A 14,414-nucleotide genomic window follows, 5' to 3' on the forward strand; every position below is an offset into this window, starting at 1 on the left:
CTAGTGAAGAGACTGAAACAATCAGAAACCTCCCAAAGATGAAAAAAGCCCAGGACCAGATGGTTGACCTAATATCAATTTTGCTCAAACTCTTCCAAAAATTGACCTCATTCTATGAAGCCAACGTCACCCTAATACCAAAACCAGATAAAGATACTATGAAAAAAAGAAAATTACAGACCAATACCTCTAATGAAAAAGATGTAAAAATTCTCAACAAAATACTTGCAAACAGAATCCAAAAGCACATTAAAGAATTACACACCACAATCAAGCAGGTTTTATCCTAGGTATGCGAGGATGGTTCAACACAAGAAACAGACCTTCACATCTATGGTCAAGTGATCTTTGAAAAGGCTGTCAAACCCACCCAGCTAGGTCAGAACAGCCTATTCAACAAATGGCGATGGGAGAACTAGATAGCCATAGCCAAAAGAAAGAAAGAGGACCCCTATTTCATACCTTATATAAAAATTAACTCAAAATGAATCATGGACCTAAATATAAAAGCAACAACCAAAAATCTCCCAGAAGAAATGGTAGGAAAACATATTCAAGATCTTGTGGTAGGTGGTGGATTCTTAAACCTTACACCCAAAACACAAGCAACAAAAGAGAAAAATGGATAAATGGGACCTTCTCAAACTTAAACACTTTTGGGCATCAAAGGACTTTGTCAAGAAGGTGAAAAGACAGCCTACTCAATGGGAGAAAATATTTGGAAACCACATATCTGATAAAGTTTGATTTCCATGCTTTATAAAGAGATCATACAACTCAACAATAAGAGGACAAGCAATCCAATTTTAAAAATAGGCAAAACACTTAAACAGACATTTTTCCAAGAAGAAATACAGATGACCAAAAAGCACATGGAAAAAAAGCTCAATATCACTAGCTATTAGGGAAATGCAGATCAAAACGAGATATCACCTCACACCTCATAGAATGGCCATTACTGAAGAAAAAAAAAACCAAATCCAGAAAACTACAAGTGCTGGAGAGGATGTGGAAAAATAGGAATACTCTTTCACTGTTGGGGGGAATGTAGAAAAGTGCAGCCTCTGTGGAATACAGTTTGGTGGCGTCTCAGGAAGCTACATATAGAACTGCGGTATGACCCAGCAATCCCTCTACTAGGAACATATCCAGAATTGAAAATAGGCACATGAACAGATATTTACACACCAATGTTCACAGCATTATTCACAATTGCCAAAAGATGGAAACAACTTAAGGGTCCATCAACTACAAATATATAAACAAAATGTGGTATATACATACAATGAAAACTATGCTACTGTAAGAAGAAATGAAATTGGGACACATATAACATGGATGAGCTTTTAGGACATTATGCTGAGTGAAATAAGTCAGATACAAAAGGACAGATATTGTATGGTCTCACTAATATGAACTAAATATGAAGAATAAAGAAATGGAGTTAAAATGTAGAATACAGGTTACTAGAAGATAGAATAAGGGCTGAGAAGGGATACTGATACTTAATGTATGCAGAATTTTTAATCAGCTTGATTGAAAAAGTGTGGAAATGGATAGAGTTGATGGTAACACATTATAGTGAGTATAACTAACACAGTTGGCTTATAAATGGGATTGTGGCTGAAGGGGGTACTTCAGGGATATAAGTGTCAATTAAAAGAAAGCTAGAGAATAATCTAGGGACTGAATAATATAGTGAACCTGGTGGTGGATGAGGATTGTGTTTAATAGTACAAATACAAGAATGCTCTTCTATGAACTAGAACAAATGTATGTCACTATTACAAGGTGGTAGGAATATGGTGATGCATGAGAAAAATACAATTAATGTAACTTATGACTATAGTTAACAGCAATATTGTAATATTTTCACATCAATGTCAAAGAAGGTACTATATCAATGTAAGGGTCAATGATAGGGGGGTATGGGATTTTTTCTTTTGGACTAAGGAAAACATTTCAAAACTTTACTGAGACAATGACTGTAGAATTCTGTGATGAAAGTGAGAGCCACTGAGTGCACATTTTGGATGGATTGTACAAGGCATGGGACTGTATAACACAGTGAACCATGCAATAGTTGATGGACTGTGGTTAACAGCACAAATATGAGTGTTCTCTCATGAAATATAACAAATGTGCAATATTAATACACAGCATTAATAATAGGAAGGTGTATGGAAAAATATACCAAATGAAAGCTATAAACCACAGCTAGCAGTAATATTCTGATGATGTTCTTTCATACTCTGTAACAAATGTTCTACAACAACGCAAGGTGTTGGTGATGTATGGGACATTATGCACAATTGTTCTGTAAGCTCACAACTTCTCTATCTGGGAAGTAAGTAGATAGGGATATACATGAAAAAAGATTGACCATAAACAGCTAATTGTTGATGGTTATATGGGAAATTTAACAACTATTCTATTTCTGTTAACTTTAAAATTTTCCACAATAAAGTTTTTTTTAAAAAGGCAAAGGAAAATGAGTAGAGGATATTAAAGCAGTTCACAGAAAAGGAAATCCTTAAACATGAAAAAAATGCTACCTTATAAAAGAATACTATTGGTTTGGTGGTGGTGGTGGTTTTGGGTTATTTTGGGTTTTTTTGTTTATTTAAGATTTTTTTAAAATTTATTTCTCTCCCCTTCTCCCACCAATCCCCCTGGTGTCTGCTCTCTGTGTCCATTCGCTGTATGTTCTTCTGGTGACCACTTCCATCCTTATCAGCAGCACCGGGAATCTGTGTCTCGTTTTGTTGTGTCATCTTGCTGTGTCAGCTCTCCATATGTGCGGCGGCAGTCCTGGGCAGGCTGCCCTTTTTTCAGGCTGGGCAGCTCTCCTTACAGGACGCACTCCTTGGGCATGGGGCTCCCCCTACACAGGGGACACCCCTGTGTGGCAGGGCACTCCTTGCGCGCATCAGCACTGTGCATGGGCCAGCTCCACACGGGTCAAGGAGGCCCGGGATTTGAACCACGAACCTCCCATGTGGTAGGTAGACTCCCTATCCATTGGGCCAAGTCCTCTTTCCATGTTTTTTTTTTAATCTATCAGACTGGCAAAGAATAGACAGATAATACAGTATTAGTAAGGCTATGGGGAAATGAGTACTCATATGGCTGGTGTAAACTATGGAGGGCTATATAAAAATTTTAGATGTAAATTTAATTTTAGATATAAACTGCCAAGTATACCTACTTTCACAGCTTCAGGGAATTTATCCTACAGAGAAATTTATATATGTACAAAATGATATGTAAGTTCATACAAGATAATTCAGTTCAGTATTATAATAACAAAAGATTGAAAGAATTTACATGTTCATCATTAAGAGACAGGTTAAATTACATACATCCATACTGTATCATCATAAAAAAAGGAATGAGGAAAGATTTTATACACTTATATTGAATGATCTTTAGGATACAGTAAGTGAAAAAACAAAGTACAGAACAGTATGTATAGTATGCTATAATTTATATTTTAAAAGAAATGAAAATTTATATATTAATATTTACATATATAAACACTATGTATCTCTGGAAGTTTGCATTAGAAACTGATGAATGTTGCCTGAGAAGTGGAATAGAGTGGCTAAAGTATAGGAAGGATGGGAGGAGACTGTTCACTGTATACTGTTTTGTATCTATTGAATTTTATTTCCTTCAAAATATAAAATAATTTTTAAATTAATAACTTAGTTCGAGTCATCTCTTCTAGAAAGCCTTTCCATAAACCTCAATTCCCCCTCATCGTGCCCCACTTAGTTACTCACCTCCTCTTACCACTATATATACTATTCAACTCCTCTGCCCAACCCTTCCTTCTGTTCTATACCCTTCATTGAAAATGGAGACATTAGGGGAAAGGGATAAGAGATAAGTTTCACGGAGAATTTTAAAGTTCTCTAAACATCATGTAAAATTTTTTCTCATGAACTTTGATCTCAACACATATATCAGGAAGAATACCAATATTTAGAATTTGTAATCAGGAGTCCAGAAAAGTTTGAGTAATGATGTGAATAAAACGTGTGCTGCTCTTTAAATCAGGGTAAATGTTGAAGTTCGCTGGAAGTACCTCATCTCTCTTAGACTAAAACTCTGTGGGACCATGCCAACTGTGACATCACTAGACACATATGAACTTGCAAGCCCCTGTAAAAGTTAATTCCACCCAATGGAAGTACTTGTAAGATAATGAAATGAGCATTCTGCCACAAGAGTTGGATTTTTAAGGCCTAAGCACTTACCTAATCATTAAAGAGTCAAAAATATTCTTCCAAAATGACTGTCTTAAGTGTTCTTACACATAATTCTATTTGCCATTAAATTTGCGTTGAATACATTGCTCATGATATTTAATTTGCCGGGTGAGGCAAAGCAAATGATTTATGGTTGGTTAATTTGTATTTAGTTTAGAAAGAACAATAAACAGTCCATCTGGCAGTGCTAAAATGCTTAGTATTTACCAATATACTCAAAGGTCATTCTACCAAAACCAAGAATAAGCTAACCATATAAATAAAATATGAAAAATACAACAATATTACTTAAAGCTAATGCTTTTTTCGAGGGAAGAAATTAAAGCTTAAAAAGAAAATAACTATAAAATGCCTAATTTTTAAGAGGAGGACTATTTTTAAAAAATAATTTTAGTTTAGCTTTTATGTAGTACATTCACATCAAGAGGTTATAAACTGTGTTCACTAGCTATATAGTTCTTCTCCCTGGAAACTATGAGTTATGAGTTTCTTATCTATCCTTCCATAGATATAGTATGCATATATGAATACATACAATATATATTGTGGGGCGGCGGACTTGGCCCAATGGTTAGGACCACATGGGAGGTCCGCGGTTCAAACCCCGGGCCTCCTTGACCCGTGTGGAGTTGGCCCATGCCCAGTGTTCATGTGCGCAAGGAGTGCTGTGCCACGAAGGGGTGTCTCCCACGTAGGGGAGCCCCATGCACAAGGAGTGCGCCCTGTAAGGAGAGGCGCCCAGCGCAAAAGAAAATGCAGCCTGCCCAGGAATGGTGCCGTACACATGGAGCGTTGACGTAACAAGATGATGCAACAAAAAGAAACACAGATTCCCTTGCCGCTGACAACAACAGAAGGGGATGAAGAAGAAGACGCAGCAAATAGACACAGAGAACAGACAACCGGGGCGGGGGGGGGGGGGGGGGAGGGAAAGGGAGAGAAATAAATAAAAATTTTTAAAATCTAAAAAATATATATATATATAGTGCACTTGGGCATATATTCTACACAAACTATTGTTGTATAACTTGCTTTCTAAAATTTATTTATTTTTAATATTTTTGTGGCAAAATTATACATAACATAAAATTTACCATTTTAACAATTTTGAAGGTACAGTTTAATGACATTAAGCACATCCATGATGTTGAGTAATTACTACTCTCTATTTACTGAACATTTTCATCATCCCCAACAGAAAATGTACCCATTAAGCAATATATACCGTGTTGTTTAAAATGCTTTTATGTTTCTGAATAAAATGGGAAAGTTTAAAAGCACTGGAAATATCAAACCTAAAAGTGTAAAGTCGTAAAGATATTGCTGGCCATCAATTTTTTGAATACATGAAGGGTTATGGGAGCCCTGAAAAACATTCATTGTCACAAACATTTATGGACCATATACTTTGCGCAAACCACCATAAAGAAAACTGAGAGACATGAAGCTGAGAAAGAACTAGTCCCTGATTTTTAGGAACTTACAATCTAGTACATGACACCAGGCCAAATAATAGATTTTAACCACTTCATTTTCCGGAACATAACTACTAGAAACAAAATTAATTAAAAATTTTTTGTTGCTGTATTCATTACTATTTGTTCTGCATAAAATGTCATGCCCAGGGAGCAGAGGTGGCTCAAGTCATTGGATGCCTCCCTCCCACATAGGAGGTCCCAGGTTCAGTTCCCCATACTTCCTAAAAAAAAAATGAGCACACAACAAACAGACACAGAGAGCAGACAGCGAGTGCAAACAGCAAAGGGGGGGCGCATGGGGGGGGGGGCTGAGAAATAAATTAATTAAATTAATTTTTTTAAAAATGTCATGCCCAAATATACACTTTTATACTGAAAACTGTGACCAGTGTCCATCCCCAGTATGGAATGAATAAATATGATAAAAAGGAATTTAAACTGCAATAGGAAAATTTAAGTTGCACAGAGCATAATGTAAAACAAACAACATAAAATTTGTTTGTTTTACACAGTGACATCCTGGATAACAATTCAAATGAATGGATTATATCTATATTTGTCAATACTGATAAATCTCAAAAACAGAGCATTAGTGGAAAGCAGCAAATTCTAAAAATTAGATACAAAAGGTACCATTTTTGTAAAAATTTTTTAACATGTGAAACATTATTATATGCTGTTTATTAATATATGGTAAAATTATAAGTACTTACATAGGAACAATACATACCAACTCAGGACAGAAGTCACCTCTGGAGAGGGAGGGAAGGGAAAGGAAAATGGGGGTAAAAGGGCTTAAGCTGACTATATAAACTTTTATAAAAAAATCATATAATAAGGACAGATCTGAAGCAAATATGAAAACATGTTACTGTTAAATCACGGTGGATGGCAGAGGATGCCATATGTTCTTATGCCCTTTTCAGCATATTTGAAATATTTCATAATTAAAAACAAACTTTTAAATGAACACCGTGAAGTAAGTGTTGTTTATAGCCTCCTCAAGCTCTAAAGCTCAGAAAGTCAGAAGGGATTTAATATTTCCATCAATTTCACATAATTCCATAACTGTGACCCAGAGCTGCCAAAAAAAATGCATATATATATTTAAAAATGTATGATATATAAATGTATATATCATATATATATGATTTCCAAAACTTATATGCTGTTATCTTGAACTCACTGGCAGTCTCCATTTGAGAAACCCAATTCCTCAAAACTACTTCCAGTATTGTCTCAAGACTGTCAATTGTGAACACTGATGGAAGATGATCAACCCTTTCCCGAAAAATAAAGAACACCCTGCACAACTCTAGGAAAAGGCAGTTCTTCACGAAGAGAAACTTAAAATTATGAACCCTTGGCCCAGTTACTGAGCAGAGGAAAGAGTAAAAGTAAGCATTTGCTAAGCACTTTCTAGGTGCCAAGCACTGTGCTACTTGCTTTTCAAGCATTATCTCATTTCATTCTCACAGCCCTCTCAGCCCCGTTCTACAGATGGGGGGGCACGGACAGAGAAAATAATTTACTGGCACAAAATCTATTAATTATTGGCAGAACCAAATATCTAACCCAGATCTAACGACTCTAGCACTTAAGATACTGCCCCATATCCAGTGTTTGCCATGTACCTGCTCATGCCATAAATGTCCATATACCTTCATCCATAAACCTTCCTTGTGCCTGGCCCTGCTGGACACCATGGGGCTGAAGAAAAGAGGATATACCACTTTTCCTCAGTGCAGAGGGGACGAGACTCACAGGAATAAGAAGGAAAGGCTATATAGGTCCAGAACTCAGAACCCTATTCCTGATCTATAATTCGGCCTGGTTTCTCATCCTTCCAGAGTCCCTGTATTTGGATTAACCAGTTATCTATACTGCTCAGCAGTAGCTCACCCCTCCTCTCCAGCAGAGGATCAAATACTTTCCGTGTTTTAACAACCTTACAAGTGTGCTCGGGGTTGGGAGGTGAGGAGGGGTGTGTGAACCCTTATCAAACTTCAGGGAAGCCCAGAATATAGACGAAAGATTGGGTGGGGACCTTCAGGATCAGTCCAACCCTTTATACGCCAGGGCAACTTGTCTGTCAAGTAACTGTCCAGCCTCTCTTGCACACCTCCGTACCGCACACTCACTATCTTTCAGAACAGCCTGTTTCCTGGCAGGACTGCATTGCCCGTGGGGACGGAGTCCAGCTAGGTTTCCTTTTAACAGTCCTCTGCACACTAAACCCGTCTGCTCCGTGGGCCGAAAGCAGGGAGCCCTCAACGGGGCTAATCAGGAGGCGTAGAGGCCGCGGGAGACAGAGCGAGGCCCGGGCCGGGATGTGGGTCCACGGCCGCAGCCGCGCGCGGAACTGAGGGCTCCGGGAAGGGGTGTCGGAGGAGGAGGCCCTGGGGGCCGAGAGGATGCTCTACCCGAGCCCGCCCCCGAGTCCCCGGCTGAAGCGCGGCTCTCACCACACGCTGGGACGAAACGCCCTCCCTCGCCGCCGCCGCGCTTCGCTGGCCGGAGCCGAGCCCAGCGCTCTAACGCAGGCCGGGCACAAGCCCGCCCCCTCGGCTGCGGCTGCTCGGCCGCGCGAGTCGATGACTCGTCGCTCGCCCCTGACCCCCGGCTTCTCGCACGCCCCTCCACAGCCACCGCGAGCGCCGAATCAGAGGACGCGCCCTTACGTCACCGGAGAGGAATACTGTGACTGGCTGCTGCGCGCTGGCCGCCCCACCCGCTTCCCGACGGTTTTTAGGCCGGATGCGACGCGGCCCCAGAGGCTTCCGCTGTCGTGGCAGCGCTGGCTTTGGTGTGGCTCTAGCCTGCTGTCGACTGTCCCCGCCCTGAAACGCTCTCCTCCGCTGACGACACAAACTCCTCGGAAACCCGAGTCTTCTCTCAGGGTAGTTGTTCTTCTGTCCTTGTGGGCACGCTGGAATTTCCCACGCCTTCCGTTCCCTCAGCCATTTCACAGGCCATGAGCAAAAAAAATACAGTCCTTGTAGGCAGGCCATCCCAGAGCCGTCTCTTGAGTTAAGCCTTGCCACTCCAGGACTGCGCCTGCTACCAGGCTCTGATGAAGTGCTGAATGTTGACCGAGGCAAGTCAGATGCCAGCTGATGGTTACAGTTCGCTCAGCCTCGGCCTGCACTGCAGGGAATCCCCAGCGAGCCCCGCGGCAGGGCCCAGCAACGTCCAGAGAGAAACGTGGCAGTGGTGCCGGAAGTGCGGCGGGAAAGGGCTCACGCTGCGTCTGATGAAGACTTTTTAATGGTCTTTACAAATTCCTGAGTCACCGTAGACAAGGAACTTTAAGTGAATTTGGTGATGCAAAATACTAAAACATTTTATACAACCATTCAATACTTGACCATAAATAAGATCACTTAAACAATACAGCAGCTCATGAAAATATCTCTTGCCGTAAAGGAAACTAATTTAAAGTGCAATCAAACTTTCTCAGTTAATGATGTATTTCAATTACTAAGGAAGCTGTAATTTGCAGAACACTTAAGGACTGTTAGTGCAGTCCCCTGCACCTAGATTAGAGCCACCAAAGGGTCACATCAGCCACAAAAGCACAGACATCAGAAGGTTTTGTTCAAGAAAGTGCCATAATATTTCTTTTTAAAATATAATTTTGGCTGCTCTATGGAAAAATGGATTGAATGGAGTTAAGAATGTTTTCAGTGAAACTCAGTTGAAGTAGATGGATATGAGATTTATTTTGGAAGTAGGAATGATGGTGCATGCTTATGGATTAGATAAGAGGGGATGGCAGACAAAAGGAATGAAGAATGATTTCCAGGTTTCTGGCTTTAATATTTGGGTGGATGGTGGTGCCATTTACTGAGATGTGCAAGGCTGTGGGAGCGACCAGATTTGGGGAAGAAAAAAGCAAAGTTTTAATTGGGTAATATGGCATGTTTCAGATGCCTATGATATAGCCACAAAAAGATACTAAACAGGCAATAAGAGATAGGAATCTGGGCACAGACTCACCAGACTACAAATAGCATATTAGTTTCCTATTGCTGTTGTAATGAATTACCACAATAAATGGCTTAAAACAACACAAATTTAACATCTTACATTTCTGGAAGTCAGGAGTGAAATGCATCTGAGGTTTCAGTGGGGCTGCCTTCTTTCTAAATGCTGTAGGGGAAAATGTTTCCTTGCCTTTTGCCCACATTCCTTGGTTCATGATCTCTGACCTCTGCTTCTATTTTCACATCTCCTCTGACACTCCTGCCCCCCTTTCACTTAAAAAAGACTTATGATTACAGTGAGCCCACCTAGAGAAACCAAGATAATCTTCCCATCTCAAAATCCTTAATCACACCTGCAAAATCCCTTTTGCCATTGAAGGTAGGATATTAGCACTGGTTCTGGGAATTAGGATGTGGATATCTCTGGACAGGCATTATTCTGCCTACCACAGGTGGTATTAAAAACCCCAGGAGATAGTCAAGATGGGCATATTACTATTACAGTTACATGCCATATCACCAAATATCTTAAACAGTATTAATTTATTCTCTTGATAGTTAAGAAAAACTAATTTCAAAAACAATGTTCAGGGAAGTGAATGGGGCTTAACAGAGCGTCTGCCTACCATATAGGAGGTCCAAGAGTTCAATACCCAGGGCCTCCTGGCTCGTGTGGTGAGCTGGCCCAAGCACAGCAGCGCTGCACACAAGAAGTGCCAGCCCATTCAGGGATGCCCCTGCGTAAGGGTGCCCCCCACACAAGGAGAGCAGCCCCGTGCAAAACCACAGCCCACCCAGGAGTGGTGCCACACACACACACACACACAGAGCTGATAAAGCAAGACAATGCAACAAAAAGACACATCCCCAGTATCGCCTGATGAGAATGCAAGGGGACACAGAAGAATACACAACGAATGGACACTGAGAGCAGACAACAATGGGGGGAGGAGAATAAATAAATCTTTAAAAAAACCAAAACAATGTTCAGTTCCTTGATCTAGGTCCTGATTATATAGATGTGTTTAATTTGTAAAACTTTGAGTTATATACTTGAGATATGTATACTTTTTGCAAGTATATTCTATTTCAATATGTTTTTTAAATACCTAATGCTCAAGATTATAGCTAGATGGGAAGCGGACTTGGCCCAGTGGTTAGGGTGTCTGTCTACCACATGGGAGGTCCGCGGTTCAAACCCTGGGCCTCCTTGACCCGTGTGGAGCTGGCCCATGCGCAGTGCTGATGCGCTCAAGGAGTGCCCTGCCACGAAGGGGTGTTCCTGCATAGGGGAGACCCACGCGCAAGGAGTGCGCCAAGTAAAGAGAACCGCCCAGCATGAAAGAAAGTGCAGCCTGCCCAAGAATGGCGCCGCACACAAAGAGAGCTGACACAACAAAATGATGCAACAAAAAGAAACACAGATTCCTGTGCCGCTGACTAACAGAAGCGGACAAAGAAGAACACGCAGCAAATAGACACAGAGAACAGACAACTGGGGGGGGGGAAGGGAGAGAAATAAATAAATCTTTAAAAAAAAAAAAAGATTGTAGCTAGAAAAAATATACCTAGAAATATAAACACTTTTCATAAAAGTTAATGTATTTTGAGAATCTGTGCACACTTATTAAGCCATGTGTAGATTTTGTGTTTGATTGATATTGAGAATTTTATAATTTTCTTACAGTTGGGTAGGTCTCTGTTCATGGGATCACTTAACCTTAAATGATCCTCTTTTAGAATTTTCTGGGCTATTTTTTCTCCTGTGTTCTCTTGAGTTGAAGTTGCACCAAAGAACCTGTCGGAGGCATTTTTCTCTTGGCTTTTTGGGATCACTTTTCTGAGTAAATAACATATTTCTGTATCTATTACTTTGCTATTTAACAATGTAAATTGCATATCAAGAATCTTCCCCAGAGATTAAGTTTTTTGTTGTTGTTGTTTAATTTGGTTCTGTTTTTGTTTTTGTTTTAGGAGGTACCAGGGATTGCACCTGGGACCTTGTACATGTGAAGCAGGCACTCAACCACTGAGCTACACCAGGTCCCTAATTTGGTTTTAATTTGAGGGCTCTGCAAGCTGCAAAAAAAAACACATGTGGCCTGTAGATTTTTCTTTAGATTACTCCATAAGCAGAAACATAACTTGAAGTGTTCAGGGCATAATTAGACTATTAAAGAATTCTACACCTTAGGAGATCATCTAGTTCAACCTTCTCATCAAAGGAGGAGTGCTTTCTATAGCATCCTTGACAGATGCCCATCTGGCCACTTTGGAAACATTTCTTCCAACATGGACTTTTCTTGCTCTTTTACTTGAGATTTCATTATTATTAAGTATCTGCCTCTCTGTAAATCCTACCCATGTATTAGTAACCTATTATTCTAAACACTTTAGCTATATTCATTCAGTCCTTACAATAACCTTAAAATGTAGATTCTGTCATCCCCATTTTATAGTTTTGAAATATACCATTTACTCTTAGCTTAAGGCACCCAGCTACATTTCTTGCCATACCTGTTTTACCAGATTTTTCTAATGCCCCTGTCTCCCAGTTATACTTTTACTTTTAGCTAATTCAGAGGTCTTTTATAATATTTACATAAAGCAGTTGTCTGAGTCCTAGAGAATTAGACTCTTAACACATTAAATTTAATTTTATAGGGTGTTAGATTCTGTGGTCACTCAGGGACTTCAGGCTGTTGTGCTTTATGTTAAACATTCCATGGTGCTTTCCTGGTCATATTCGTACTTTTCTAACTCACTTTTTTCAACTTCCCATGCACCTACTCTTTTCTACTCTCCAGCTTCTCCTCTCTCAACCCCTTCTTTACACTGTTGGTCATTGCCTCTTTCTAGAAACTTTTTTTTTCCTGGTCTACAGCATCTCCCGATTTCTGGCCTACATCCAACCTCTCTGGCTGCTATACTCCTACTTAAAAGTTACTGTTTCCTAGGATTCTATATTTAGCCTTCCTTTCATCTCATTTTCATATAAACGTGGTAAGACCTCATCTACCTGCATGGCTTAACAACAAAGCATTTAAAATTATTTCTAAATCTGAATTGGAAGCCCATTCCTCTCAATTCAAACCCAAAAATCCAACTGCATATAGGACATGTCTGATTGGATATGTTCTATAGACATCTGAAATCCACTGGTCTTTCTCCTCTATTCTGATTATCTGTGAATGGAATTATCCACCCAGAAAACTGGGAAGCAGCCTTAACTTTTATCCCCCTCCTTTACCTCTCGCATTCAGTCTGACATAAAATCCTATCAATTTTACACTTTATATGAATATTTTTCTATTAGAGAATATAGTATGACTGAAGAAAAGATGAGAATGAGAATCACATATGGGGAAGACAAGCTGACAGGAGAAAAGTTTTGTTCAGGAATATTGGAAAATATGATTGAATTATTAAGGGGGAGACTACCTTGAAAGGTAACTCAAAGGTCACATAGAGTTGACCTGGTCATAGAAATCACCAGGCATTAGGCAGATATATGAAATGGTCATTTCAAACCACAATCAGAAAAGATTAGTCATGTGAAAAATTGGGTTAGAGAGACACCGGTTAGAGTAACTATTAGCTTTATAACTAGAGGCAACAATTTCTTAGCAGATTTCATTGAAGACTTGGGGGTGGGGGGCTGCACTTAGAAGCTCCAGGCCTTGAATTTAAATTGAAGAGCAAATGCTCTTAAAAAATACAAAGTAAATTCTCGAGCAAGACAAGTTGAAATTTGGTCTGTTACTGCCTTAGTGATACAGCTAAAAGTAGACTCTGTTGAAAATAATTGCAAGAATGATATATCTGATTGAAAACTTCTTATAAACCATTCCTTAAACATAGATGTCATTTGTACATATAATCACCAAATTGAAATGTGATGATTATTTCTTTAAACATCTTGATTTCCATATCCCTTAACAAAAATTTAAAATTAAGTAAACTACACCATAGCATAGTACACTATTTGACACATTTATATGTTGATAAATATGGTAATTTCCTTATTATTTGGCTCAGAAACTCATTAACTCTTAATGAGTGCACACTTGCTCCAAATGTAGTCAGTCAGTCAAATAACTGGAGGAAAAAGAAGTAAAAACCAGGCAGATCTGTAGGCCATGTTTCAAAGACAAAAAAAAAATTTTTAATTCACATGAACATTGTACCTTTTAGAAATAAACTATAAAGGAGAGTGGTCAAAAAATAGATGCAAACTCAGGTTTATCTGATGAAAGTGTCAGGAATCGGAAGGAAAGAGTTCATTTTCAGCTTTCAGTTTGGAAATACAAAGAGAATACAAGTTTCACACAGTAACAGAAATAGTAGCCATTGAATGACTAACCTGAGTTAGCAGTAAAAATTACACTTAAAAAAAAAAGGTGGATGTGATACATATTAACCCAAAGTTTTCCTCTTCTTATAATTTCCCCTTCTTTTCTGATTGCAATTTCAGTAATAAATGTCTATTAAATTGCTGAATTACTTACATGAGGTCCCTGAAAGCACTGCACCCTGTGAGGATACACATTAGTTTCCATCCTGTAGAACAAGCTTTGTACCTCAGTGTGGTCTGAATTAATGAGCAGAGCAGCTGTTTGTTCTCCTGGTTTAGCTGCCACAGAACGGTCATTAGTAGGCATCTGAATTCCAGTCTA

General features: G+C 39.4%; 1 protein-coding gene across 7 annotated transcripts in view; it reads right to left on the bottom strand.

Annotated features, from left to right (window-relative positions):
* The window catches only part of GNE (glucosamine (UDP-N-acetyl)-2-epimerase/N-acetylmannosamine kinase), a 77,208-nt gene extending 62,794 nt beyond the window's left edge, over window positions 1-14,414 (bottom strand). Inside the window, exon 1 of one of the 7 annotated variants that reach the window (XM_004457280.5) lies at window positions 14,247-14,414. In XM_004457280.5, coding sequence (XP_004457337.2) covers window positions 14,247-14,399 — 153 coding nt within the window. In that variant the 5' untranslated portion in view covers window positions 14,400-14,414. Of the gene's footprint in view, window positions 1-7,386; window positions 7,474-8,217; window positions 8,979-14,246 lie in introns of those variants that run through there. The other 6 variants (XM_071216860.1, XM_071216856.1, XM_004457282.5 and 3 more) reach the window with 6 other exon arrangements.

The sequence above is a fragment of the Dasypus novemcinctus genome, chromosome 8, assembly GCF_030445035.2.
Source record: "Dasypus novemcinctus isolate mDasNov1 chromosome 8, mDasNov1.1.hap2, whole genome shotgun sequence".
Classification (NCBI taxonomy): domain Eukaryota; kingdom Metazoa; phylum Chordata; class Mammalia; order Cingulata; family Dasypodidae; genus Dasypus; species Dasypus novemcinctus.